This window comes from Galeopterus variegatus, unplaced genomic scaffold (assembly GCF_000696425.1).
Source record: "Galeopterus variegatus unplaced genomic scaffold, G_variegatus-3.0.2 Scaffold840, whole genome shotgun sequence".
Classification (NCBI taxonomy): domain Eukaryota; kingdom Metazoa; phylum Chordata; class Mammalia; order Dermoptera; family Cynocephalidae; genus Galeopterus; species Galeopterus variegatus.
In genome coordinates this window covers 136268-149309 of record NW_007726951.1, presented here as the reverse complement: position 1 = coordinate 149309, position 13042 = coordinate 136268, and the positions used below count along the sequence as shown (strand labels likewise).

General features: G+C 38.9%; 1 protein-coding gene across 1 annotated transcript in view; it reads left to right on the top strand.

Annotated features, from left to right (window-relative positions):
• MCM8 (minichromosome maintenance complex component 8) overlaps nucleotides 1-4971 on the top strand; it is a 46391-nt gene extending 41420 nt beyond the window's left edge. The window contains exon 19 of the mRNA XM_008572821.1: nucleotides 4478-4971. Coding sequence (XP_008571043.1) covers nucleotides 4478-4570 — 93 coding nt within the window. The 3' untranslated portion in view covers nucleotides 4571-4971. The remainder of the gene's footprint in view (nucleotides 1-4477) is intronic.
• The last annotated feature ends 8071 nt before the right edge of the window (nucleotides 4972-13042 follow it).

Sequence of the window (13042 nt, the reverse complement as noted above, 5' to 3'; positions counted from 1 at the left end):
CTTTTTTTTTTTTTTTTTTTTTTTCTCAGAATTGCTTTGGCTATGCATGGTCTTTTGTTATTCCATATAAATGTCTGGATAGTTTTTTCCATTTCTGAGAAAAATGTCATTGAAATTTTGATGGGGATTGCATTGAATTTGTATATCACTTTGGGTAGTATGGACATTTTCACAATGTTGATTCTTCCAATCCAAGAGCATGAGATATCTTTCGATCTTCTTGTGTCATCTTTAATTTCTCTCAGCAGTGGTTTGTAGTTTTCATTATAGAGATTTTTCACATCCTTGGTTAATTCAGTTCCTAAGTATTTTATTTTTTTGGTGTCTATTGTAAATGGGCAAGCTTTCTTGATTGCTCTTTCTGCATGTTCATTATTGGAGAATAGAAATGCTACTGATTCTTGTGTGTTGATTTTGTATCCTGCACCTTTGCTGAAATCATTTATGAACTCGAAGAGTTTTTTTGTAGAGGCTTTAGGCTGTTCGATATATAGGATCATGTCATCTGCAAACAGGGACAGTTTGACTTCATCTTTTCCTGTCTGGATGCCCTTTATTTCCTTCTCTTCTCTGATTGTTCTGGCTAGTACTTCCAACACGATGTTGAATAGGAGTGGTGAGAGTGGGCATCCTTGTCTAGTTCCTGTTCTTAAGGGAAAAGCTTTGAGCTTTTCTCCATTCAGGGTGCTATTGGCAGTGGGTTTATCATATATGGCTTTAATTATGTTGAGATACTTTCCATCTGTACCTAACTTGTAGAGAGTCTTTATCATGAATGAGTGTTGAATTTTATCAGATGCTTTTTTAGCATCTATAGAGATGATCATATGGTCCTTGTATTTGATTTTATTGATATGATGTATCACATTTATTGATTTGTGTTTGTTGAACCAACCTTGAATCCCTGGGATGAATCCCACTTGATTATGGTGTATAATTTTTCGTATGTGTTGCTGTATTCTGTTAGCTAGTATTTTATTGAGGATTTTTGCATCTATATTCATCAATGACATTGGCCTGTAGTTTTCTTTTTTAGTTGTATCTTTGTCTGGTTTTGGTATCAGGGTGATGTCTGCTTCACAGAATGAGTTTTGGAGAATTGCCTCTGTTTCAATCTTTTGGAATAGTTTATAAAGAATTGGTGTCAATTCCTCTTTGAATGTTTGGTAGAATTCTGCTGTGAATCCATCTGGTCCTGGGCTTTTCTTTGTTGGGAGCCTTCTGATAACAGCTTCAATCTCCTTTATTGTTATTGGTCTGTTCAGATTTTCTACATCTTCTTGGCTCAGTTTTGGTAGTTTGTGTGTGTCCAGAAATTTATCCATTTCCTCCAGATTTTCAAATTTGTTGGCATATAGTTGTTTATAGTAGTCTCTAATGATTCCTTGTATTTCAAAGGTATCAGTTGTAATGTCACCATTTTCATTTCTAATTTTTGTTATTTGGGTCTTCTTTTTTTTGTTAGCCATGCTAATGGTTTGTCAATTTAATTTCTTTTCAAAAAACAACTTTTTGATTCATTGGTTTTCGTATCATTTTTTGAGTTTCAATTTCATTAAGTTCTGCTCTGATCTTAATGATTTCTTTCCATCTACTAACTTTGGGTTTGGATAGCTCTTGTTTTTCTAGTTTTTAAGGTGAAGTATTAGGTTGTTCACTTGCCATCTTTCCCTTCTGAAGTAAGCATTTAATGCGATAAATTTCCCCCTTAGTACTGCTTTTGCAGTATCCCAAAGGTTTTGGTATGATGTATCATTGTTTTCATTAGGTTCAATAAATTTTTTGATTTCCTGTAATCTTCTTGGACCCATATGTAATTAAGTAGAATGCTGCTTAATTTCCATGTGTTTGTATAGTTTCCAGAATTTCGTTTGTTATTGATTTCTAATTTTAATCCATTGTGATCTGAAAAAATACATGGGATAATTCCAGTTTTTCTCAACTTGTTGAGACTTGATTTGTGACCTAACATGTGATCTATCCTGGAGAATGATCCATGTGCTGATGAGAAGAATGAATATTCTGAAGTTGTTGGATGGAATGTTCTGTAGATATCTGCCATGTCCAATTGATCTAAAGTGTTATTTAGATCTTCTGTTTCTCTGCTAATTCTTTGCCTAGATGATCTGTTCAATATTGGTAGTGGGGTGTTCAGGTCCCCTGCTATTATGGTATTAGTGTCAATTTTCTTCTTTAGGTCTAATAGAGTTTGCTTCATAAATCTGGCTGCTCCAACATTGGGTGCATATGTATTTATGAATGTTATGTCTTCTTGATGGATGAATTCTTTTATCATTATGTAGTGGCCCTCATTATTTTTTTTCCTCTTCATTGTTGGCATTTTTATTTTACTAGTGGGTTTTGATTTTTCTTGAGTGTTTATGGCAGTGGTAGTTATTTTTCAGGTACTATAAAGTCTATTTTGTCAGATATAAGAATAGCTACTCCAGCTCATTTTTCTTTTCTGTTTGTATGGTGAATCTTTCTCCATCCTTTCACTCTTAGTCTATGTGAGTCTTTATGGGTGAGGTGGGTCTCTTGAAGTATTTGCCCTTCATTTTGGAAGGATAGCCTTGCGGGGTAGAGTATTCTTGGCTGGCAATCTCTGTCTTTTAGTATTTTGAGTATATCATCCCATTCCTTTCTGGCTTTTAGGGTTTGTGATGAAAAGTCTGATGTTAATCTAATTGGGGCTCTCTTATAGGTGATTTGATGCTTCTCTCCTGCAGCTTTTAAGATTCTCTCTTTGGCTTTGAGTTTTGCCAATTTGACTATATCATGTCTTGGAGAAGACCTTTTTGTATTGAATACAGTTGGGGATCTTTGAGCTTCCTGAATCTGAAGATCTGTATCTTTTCCTATACCTGGGAATTTTTCTGGCACTATTTTATTGAATATGTTTTCAATGCAATCTCCTTTTTCCTCCCCTTCTGGATAACCCATGACTTGGATATTTGGGCACTTAAGGTTGACTGATATCTCTCTTAGATTTTCTTCAATGTTTTTAATTCTTTTTTCTTTTTTTTTTTGTCTGCCTGTGGCATTTCAAACAGCTCATCTTCAAGGTCGGAAGTTCTCTCTTCTGCTTCTGCAAACCTGCTGGTTAAACTCTCTGTTGTGTTTTTTATTTCACTGAATGAATTCTTCAGCTCGGCAAGCTCTGCTACATTTTTTTTCAGGGCATTGATTTTCTTGTACATTTCTTCTTTCAGGTCCTATATACTTTTCCTTGTTTCATCATGTTGTCTAGCTGAGCTTTCTTGTATCTCATTTAGTTTCCTTAGAATTATCGCTTGAAATTCCTTGTCAGACATTTCAAGGGCTTCTTGTTCTATAGGATCTAGAGCTTGAGAGTTATTACCCTTTGGTGGTGTACTTTCTTGATTTTTCATATTTCTGGTATCTTTCCTTTGATGTTTAGTCATTGTGGCAAGGGATTTCATGGTCCACTGGTTTGACACTATTGTCTGGCTAGGATGCTGCTGGGGCTGCCAATTTGGCATGGCTACCTCAGTGTCTGCTCGGTCACCCACTGGCGCCTTGGGCGCATAGTCGCCTCAGGTCTTGGGCCTCTCTGGGAAGGCGCCTCTCTGGTTGACGCGCACTTGGCTGGGCTGGGGATGGGGTCTGGTTGTGGCAAGGCCTTCCTGCTAGGTTGCACGCTGGTACCACGGGATGTGTGGTCTCCGCGGATCTTGGGCCTCTCCAGAGGGGCGCCTCCTCCAGGTTTTTAATAAGCCTTTTTGTCCCAGCTGGAAAGGGTGCAGAGTCTCATCAGGTGGAATAGGGAACCTGGTCTGCCATGCCGCTTCCCTCTCGGGTCTCCTCAGTTCTCCGCTGCTGCATCACCAAACCTCAGTTTTCTTATCTACTAAACAGACAAGATTCCACCTGTTCTTCCTAATTCAAAGTTCTAGTGAACATTATGTAATAACACTTTAAACATATAAAACAGTTTATGTGGAAAATTGCTGTCTTAATTTCAAAAGCTAGTCTAATTTTTTTTAAGTTAAGCTAAAACAAATATAAAAGATTCTCTACATACAGGAGTTTTCATTTTTAAAGGTTCAGTATTCCTTATCCAAAACACTTGGGATCAGAAGTATTTCTGATTTTAGTTTTTGGGGTTTTTTTTGGACTTTGGTATGTTTACAGAATTCATAATGGTTGAGCATCCCTAATCCAAAAGCCCAAAATCCAAAATGCTCCAGTGAATATTTCTTTTGAGCATCATGTCAGTGCTCAAAAAGTTTTGGATTTCGGAGATTTCAGATTTCAGATATTTGGATTGGGGATACTCAACCTGTATTTATTGTGGCATTATAGAATCCAAAGCTTAAATATAAGCAGTTTGCTCTGTAAAAAGTGCAAATAATTTTATTTGCCCAAGAAACCTGACAGTTGTATATTACTGTTTGAGAGATTTAATTCAAAAGTTATTATTTAATAGACTAACTCTTTTGATGTCTTCTTCCAGGTTGCTGATTTTGAAAACTTTATTGGATCACTAAATGACCAGGGTTACCTCTTGAAAAAAGGGCCAAAGGCTTACCAGCTTCAAACTATGTAAAAGGACTTTACCAAGTTAGGGCCTCCTGAGTTTATTAATAATTTAAAGCCATCTCGATAATGAAGAATATTAAAAAAAACAAAAAAACCCAGCTGTTCTTTGGAAAATGATGTCGCAAAAGTATTGTAAAGGAAAATAGTGTTAGATATGGCAAAGTAATCTAAGAAGTGATAGTCATGTGTTAATTTTTTACAACTTCTCTAAAAGGCTAAAAAACTACTTACAGTATTTTATGTAAATGATATAATTATAAATTACTTATACTTATATTTTTGACCTTTTATTTTTATAAATATTTTATTGTTTTGCATATCAAATGTCCATGGGGGTACACATTCAGATAATCTGTGAACAAATGAACATGTCTGTATTCCAATAAAACTTCATTTATAGAAACTAAAGTTTGAATTTCATAAAATTTTCATGCATCAAGAATACAAAATACTTTTTTTTTTTTAGCCATTTAATAATAATAGGCAGTGGACCTGACCTGGCCTACAGGCTGTAGTTTGTAGACTCTTGGTTGCAAATAATGGGAACTGACTGACTGATACCGGAGTTTTTTGAAAGAATTTTGGTTCACTCACAGAATTGTTAGAAGGCTTCCCCAGGAGGGGAAGCTTCCAGGAGCAGTTTGTAAAACCATGCCTCAGAAATGACCTGAAGAGGAATACTAATATCCTGTTGCCACACAGGGGACCAGAGGCAAGTGCTACTGTCTTCATGCTCCACTGATGCCACTTCTACACTGAGAACCTTTGCCTCTGCAGAAAGATGGAAGAATGCCCCTACTCAGACCAGAATGGCAACAAAAGGATTCTTCATGGGGTGTTCTTAAATTGCTGAATTCAAAAGAATTCTCTTCCAGAAACATCTGATTGAAAAAGTCTGGGTCATATGCTCCTTTAATAGGATGCTAGGGAGTTTTCCCAGTTCCGCTTTAGGGAAGCAAGACCAGTAAGTCCAGAATTTACCATATTTTGTGAGATGATTCAGATGGTACTGGGCTGGCAGCCAAATTCATTTATTTATAAAGCACAAGCTCTAATGTTCCAAGAACTCAGGAAATGTGAACCATTATTGGAGTATATACTAAAATACAACTTTCAGCAAACCAGAAGATAAATGGAAAATTTAAAAAAAAAAACTAGCAGTGTCCATTGAATGTTTGTCAGACCAAAACTAAAATATATGTGAGCATTAGTGCCATAAAACACAATGTAAATATTAAATCCTGATTTTTAAAAAAGGAAGGAGTGAGAAGGTAGATGGTAGTGGAAATATGATGCTGTCTTTATCTTTAAAGGATAGGTTTGGGGTTAAAGATATTTAAACCTGATAAGTCTTTTAATAGCATTAAAAGAATATTTCTCAAAGGTCAGCACATAGATAATATCAACCAAAATAAAGTGGTAGACATAAGAGAGAAAAGGAAATATATTAATCCGTAATTGATCAGAGAGGAAAATAAGGATCTTTTAGACCTTTTGTCTAGAAGGTCAAAGGATAAGGCTATTATATAAAGTTATAGAAAAAAAGATGATATAAACCTAAGTTATCAGAAGAAACTGTTCCATGTTTTCTTAGATTCTGTATTTGTCTACTTGGCAACCATTAATCACTGGGCCAAACGTCCAATTTACTTCTCCCCTGCAATCCAGTTTTTGTGGGCACACAAAAATTACAGCAAGGTTAATGGTGGAATAGACGGTCCCCAGCGTCACTCTCTCCCACAATTCACCAATTTACAACTATTAAAAAAGCAATGACTGCCAAGCTGGGGCCACTAGAGCTCAGGGGAAGAGGAAGAGAGATCTACTGAGTTCATGAAGGTGGGAGAAGCTGCAATGAAAGAAAGAGGAGACCACTCAGACTGTTTTGAGCCCTGGCCATTTCAAGGCTGGCCCTGGTAAGCACATAGAGCAAGAGCTGGCAAAAACCACAGCTGTGCCCTTTGTGAAGTTGCTTGCAGACTGCAAGGAAGAGGAGGGCCTTGGTGGACCCCAGGCCAGCAAGACCACTGACAGGGTACCCATGGACCCACACAGGAGTGAGTGGCCACAGACAACTGAATAAAGGAACCACTCAAAGGCTGGTGAGTCATCACAAGGAACCAGCACATGGCCTGTCCCATAGGAATTGTTAGGAGTATAGGGGATGGAGGAAATGGGCCTACCAGGGGAACATGGGCACAGCATGGACAACTGATCTGCCCTCCAGTCAGCTTAGGCCCACTCAGTGGAGACTGGTCAGGAGTATAGATCTACACGGGGTGCAGTTTGCTGAAAAGACTCAGTCCCAGACCAGAATTTCCACACAACCCAGGTATGTTGGACCTTACAAGACCCAGAAGTGCTTAAAAGATCAACAGTTAAAACCTGAGCTGCATAAAAAGCCTTCCCCATGGAATTAGCAGCAAAGCAGCAATTTAACTCAACCTAGAGTTCAACTGATGGTCCCCATAGGAAGTTCCCCCATTTTAGAAGTAAGCAAAGGACAACAAATTAGTTCCAGTGCAGACCTGAAGTAGTGGGGGTAGCTAATAATCCAACACAGAAGTGAAAGAAAACACAAAACACCCACAGATCAGAGATAAAGTTCTGATATTAACCAGTAAAGGTCTAACACCACCAAAGAAAACCTATAAAACCTAAAAGAGCCAGAAGCCCCCTGGGCTCCTGAGCTGAGGTGGGGGCATGTCGGGTGCCTCAGCCATTCCCCCTTGCCCTCTGCAACCAGGCCATCAAAGGAACTAGCCATGGGCCAGCCCCCCCACCTCCATTTACCCACCCCTTCTCCCCTCCCTCTCCTACCCCACTGCTCTGCAACATCTTTGAATGTAAATATATATATATATATTAATTACAAAATAAATACATTGCTATTTCTCCCTTCCTTTGAAAGTAAATTACACCAAGGTCAACGGTTCAGATCCCTGAACCTGCCAGCTGCCAAAAAAAAAAAAAAAAAAAAAAATTACAGTTACACTACAAACACTCCAACCATAAACCTCAAAATCTGTGTTTCACTTCCTGCCCAGTAGGGGATATCCTGGGCTGGCTGGTTACCTCAGTTGGTTACAGCACAGCCTTTTGACACCAAGGTTAAGGGTTTGGATCCCCATACTGGCCAGCTGCCAAAAAAAACAAACCAATAGGTGACATCCCCACCTAACAACTTCCCACCACTTTAGCAATAGAGGCTCTGGCCTTGATGCCTCCCTATGTGGCCCAGCATGGCATAGCAAGTTATGTCCCCATTCCCTAGGAAATGCAAGTACTGTAACACATTCTTTCAAAGGCAGTAGTCTCATGTCTGTCTTATCATGCCTGGTTAAAACAAATCCTGGGTACAAGTTTTAGAACAGAAATATACAAACAAAGCAAAGCAAAAAAACATGAAAAGTTTTTAATATGCAAATATTGCCTAGCATATTCATGGCAGAAATAAACCTAAACCTAAATATGCCATATTAAATGTAAATGGGCTAAACTCACCTATTGAAACAAAAAGATTTTCAGATGGGATCACAAACTCATAAGGATAGGCAAAGGTATACCAGGAAAATGCAAGCCAACAGAAAGCAAGGGTATAGTGTGTGTGTGTGTATATATTGAAATCAGGGCAAAGCCCATTTGTTACACTTCTTGCTGTGTAACAGAGATGGAAAAAAGGATTACTCAAAGCAACATGAATGCAATGAGAAGCCGAAAGGAACTTTACCTCAGCAACTCCCCTGTTAGAAGGAGAAAACTGGGTACAGCCCCAATTCAAAGTTAGCTTGTTTTTTATTGTGAAGACAAGGAAGTTTCACAAGAAAAAGCAATTGATTTAATCATTTCAAAAGGACACGAAGACATGGGCAATGTGACAAAAGTTATCTATGGCTAAGTATAGCTTAAGCAATGGAAACTAGTAACATCATTTAAATCTAAGTATAATTGTCTCTAAAGTTTACATCAACAAATAGCTTACACATAACAAACATTTTTTCACATTTTTCCTACAGCAATTCTTTAAAGTCTCTTAACAGGATCGGTATGTCAACCACCTGTTAGCTCTAAAATCATTAAAGTATACAATCCCATACCTAAACAGTGATTAGAGTTGATTAGATGGGCTTTTTTCCACTGGCTGTAGACCATTGTCTCTGAACTGAGGACTTTTGTTCCATACATGCATTACTTAAAAACCCTATTCTAAAAATCAAATGAGAATCAAGATTTCTAACCCTCTGCACCCATTAAACAAAGAAGGGTACTTTATAATGCTAAGAAGAGCAATTCACAATAATTACATAATTCTGGATATGTGCCAAGTAACAATTAGGAAGCAGAAGCTACAGGAGATAGTAGCAAACAGAAACTCATTAATGGAAGATTTTAGTTCTCTCTCTTCATGGCAGTTAAATAGGTAAAAATGAAGGACATAAAAAATGTGAATTACAGTGAGGTGAATCTAGTTGATAAATACCAAGTCTGTATCCTTAAAATAATACACCTTCTTTCAAATATTCACAGAAGTTGGAAATGTTAATAACCACAAAGTAGACCTTAAAATTCCAGAAAGTAACAATATTAGGCAATATTCTCTTATCACAAAGCAATAAAACTAAAAACTTAAAATTTGCACATAAGTAACTGGAGTCTAAGAAATAAAAACCAAAAATTTTGTACATCGTCTATGAGTTGACACTAATTCTGGAAAACAGCACAGTAGATCAGAGTTGGGTGGGGCTGGGGGCAGAGCTATGAGGATCAGGTAACTTAAGTTTGGGCTCAAATCCTTTTACAGTGGCCCAGTGAGTCCTTGACCTTATCCTTTAGTTATCTCAGTTCCTGACTGCATAATTGGAATAGACATACTTATCAACTGCAGAATATCCACTTGGCTCCCTCATTTGTAGATCAGACCTATTAAGATGGGAAGGACCCAACAGTAAAGCAAAGGCAATGCTGTGTCCCTGGAGGAATTAAAAAGATTAGTGCTGCTGTCTCTTTTGGAAGATGAAGAAATGTACTATTTAACTCACTTGTTAGGCTTATTGTAGAAGATGTCTTAGAAAAACGGCCGTGGAATATCTTAAATTACTCTAATTGCAACTGTAGTTCCAAGTGTAGTAGTCTCTTTACTGGAGCAAATCAACACAACCCCTGGAATTTGGTATGCAGCTATAAATTTAGCAAATCCTATTTTCTGTTTTCTAATAGAGAACACTGGAAACAGTTTGCTTTCACCTACCAAGGAGAACAGTATTCCCTCAATGTCTTATCTTGGGACTATGACAGCTCTAATTCTCCATCATAATTTGATACATGGAGATTGACCACCTCATCATCCATCCCAAAGGATGCCATTCTGGTCCATACATTGATGACATACATCATGTTGATAGAATGATAAAGGTGAGCAGACTGTATCAGACATCCTAGATGCCTTGGTAAGTGATCTGTACCATAGCTTGGAGGTATTCCCCACAAAAATTTAGGGGCCTACCTTCTCGATGAAGATTTTGGGGTCGAGGAGTCTGTAGCATATCAGAATATACCCTGCAAAGTGAAAGACAAGTTCTACTTTGGCATCCCCTTCTACTCTGAAAGACACACAATACTTGGTGAGCTTCTTTGAATTTTAGAAGTGATGTACAACCCACTGGGTGTGCTACTCTGACCCATTTACTGTCTTACCCATAATAATGCTAGTTCCGAGTGGGGCTCAGAGCAAGAGAAGGCTTTCCAGCTGATCCAAGCTGCAGTGCGAACATCCTGGTCACTGTGCTCTAAAATTCTGTGTCAGACTACTGTACGAAGCCTGATCCAGGCAGGTCCTGATAGGACAATCACAACATAGGCCTCCAGGATTGGAATAAGGCCAGGTTCTCTTCAGCAAATAGCTATTTCTCCTTTTAAGAAACAGCTTCAGGGCTGGCCGGTTAGCCTACTTGGTTAGAGCATGGTCTTGATAACACCAAGGTCAGGGGTTGAATCCCTATACTGGCCAATCGCCAAAAAAAAAAAAAAGAAAGAAAGAAAAAAGAAACAGCTCCAAGCTCTCCACTGAACACTTATCTATTGGCCGCAGGACTCTAGAGGTATTCTCTGATCCCCCAAGTCATAAAGTTGAGTGGGTGCAGCAGCACCAATCATAAAGTGAAAGCAGCAGATGCAAGAACAGGCTTAACTGGGTCTCGAAGGCCCAGTATGTTTTCAGGAGCATGTGACTCACTTCCAATGTGTCTGGTCCTACCACACTGCCCTCTTCCCTCCATATCCGAGGCCTCGTGGGGAGTTCCCTAGGTCCAGTTGACTGAGAAAGAAACATTTTGAGCTTGGTTTACGGAAGGTTCTACATGACATGCTGGCATAACTAAAAGTGGCCTGCTGCATATCACATATCCTTTTAAGGATTGCCCTGGAGAACACTGAGGAAAAGATTTCTTCCCAGTGGGTACAATTTCTAGTGTACACTATGTGGATTAGCAAAACAGTCAGGACTTATAAGAAACAAGATTGGAGGGTTGGTGAGGTAAGTTAGATAATGTAACATTATATGCTTGTCTTGTAGTAAAAGCAAAAATACTCAGTACCTTTCATGATCTTGCCCTCCAGTACATGCTCTAACATCAACTACTGCGCTCATTCCTTTCCCTCACTCTGCTTCAGCCACACTGGTCTGGCTGGTCCTTGAACATGCCAGGGAGATTCCTATCTCAGAGATTTTACACATGCTCTTTTCTTTATTTGGTATGCTCTTCTACCAGAGACCCACATGGCTTATCCCCTCAACTCCTTTGGGTCATTACTCAAATGTCACCTTCTTGATGACATCTTCCCTGGACATTCTGTTTAAAGTTTCACTCCCTTAACCCTATTTGCTTTCCCTACTTTGTTACTCCGTAGTAATCAACACAATCTAACATACTGTGTACTTTATTCATCTTGTTTATGTCTGTTTCCTCATTTGCACTACAATGTAAGCTCCATGGGAATAGGAATATTTTACTATTTTCTTCACCCTTAAGTTCCCTGTTCTTGTAATAGTGCCTGGCACATGACAGGCTCTCAATAAATGCTTACTGAATGAATGAAAGGTCTGGGGAAGAGGATGTAAAGGAACCTCTCAGAATGTGCTCTGAGTACTAGAACATCTGTGTCTGTGTGAATGGTCACCAAAGGGGCCTTGCAGTTAGATGGATGTGGCCTATTCCATGGATGTCAGCTAGCTTTCTCCAGTCACCCCATTCCTTGCTCACTGAGTTCATAAAGTGACCATGGGGCAGATATGTAGTTACACATGTGCTCAACAACATGAACTTCCCTTCCCCAAGGCTGACCTAGACTACCACCATTGCTCAGTGTCTAACTTGCCAGCAGAGCATCCCATCCTGAGACAACACAGTGCCATCCTTAAGGGTGACCAGCCTCCCGCTTATGGCAGATCAGGTACATTGGGCTCTGAGAGGGGCAGCATTTGTTCTCACTGGAAGTTGAGAGGTGAGCTTATTTTGGATATGTCTTCCTTTCCCACCTTGCTTCTTTCAACAATGTCATATGTGGATTTACTGGCCTTATTCACCATCATGGTATCCTACCTAATCTAAGTTCTGATGAAGGAAATCATTTTAAGATGGAAGTAAGGCAATGGGTTGGAGTTCATAGGATACTGCACCCCATCACCTAAGAGCATCTGGCCTTAGGGAACACTGGAATGGACAAAGAAAATCATTATGTTGCCATCTAGGTGACAATATCTTGAAAATCTGGAGTACTGTCCTACAGGGTGTATTATCTCTTCTGAGCCAAAGACCAATCTGCTATTTCTCCCACAGCAAGAATATATGGGTCCAGGCACTAAGGTGTGAGAATAACGCTTGTCACTGTTACTTCTAATGACCCATTCATAAAGGTTTTTCTTTGCACCCCCATAAATTTGGGTTTTACTGGTTAGAGGGCTTAGTATCAAAAAGAGGAATACTTCTAACAGAGGACACAGCAATGGCTCCATTGAACTGGAAACAGACTACAACCTAAACATTCTAGACTCTTATGCCCATGAATTTAGAAAACAAAAAGAGGATTAATAGGTTTGCACCTGATATTGAAGGGGAAATTGGGCCACTGCTATAAATGGGAGCATGGAAGAACATTTCTGGAACCTAGAAGATCTTCTAGGGCAACTCCTAATATGTTCACATCCAATGGTAAAGGTGATAGAAGGCTATAGGCAGGAATACTAAAGGCTGGAACTCCTCAGAAAGGAAGAGTTAGGTCATCCTACCAGGTAAAGAATCCAGATCAGCTGAGATGCTGACCGAGCAAAAAGGTAGTAAGGAACAGGAATGGAAGAAGGTAGCTCTAGATATTAGCTAGAATCTCATGACCCATTGCAGAAAGTCTGCCTGCATTTATACATTAACAAATTTGCCTTTCTCCCCTCTTACTTTCCTCTATTACTTTAAATAAAATGTATTGG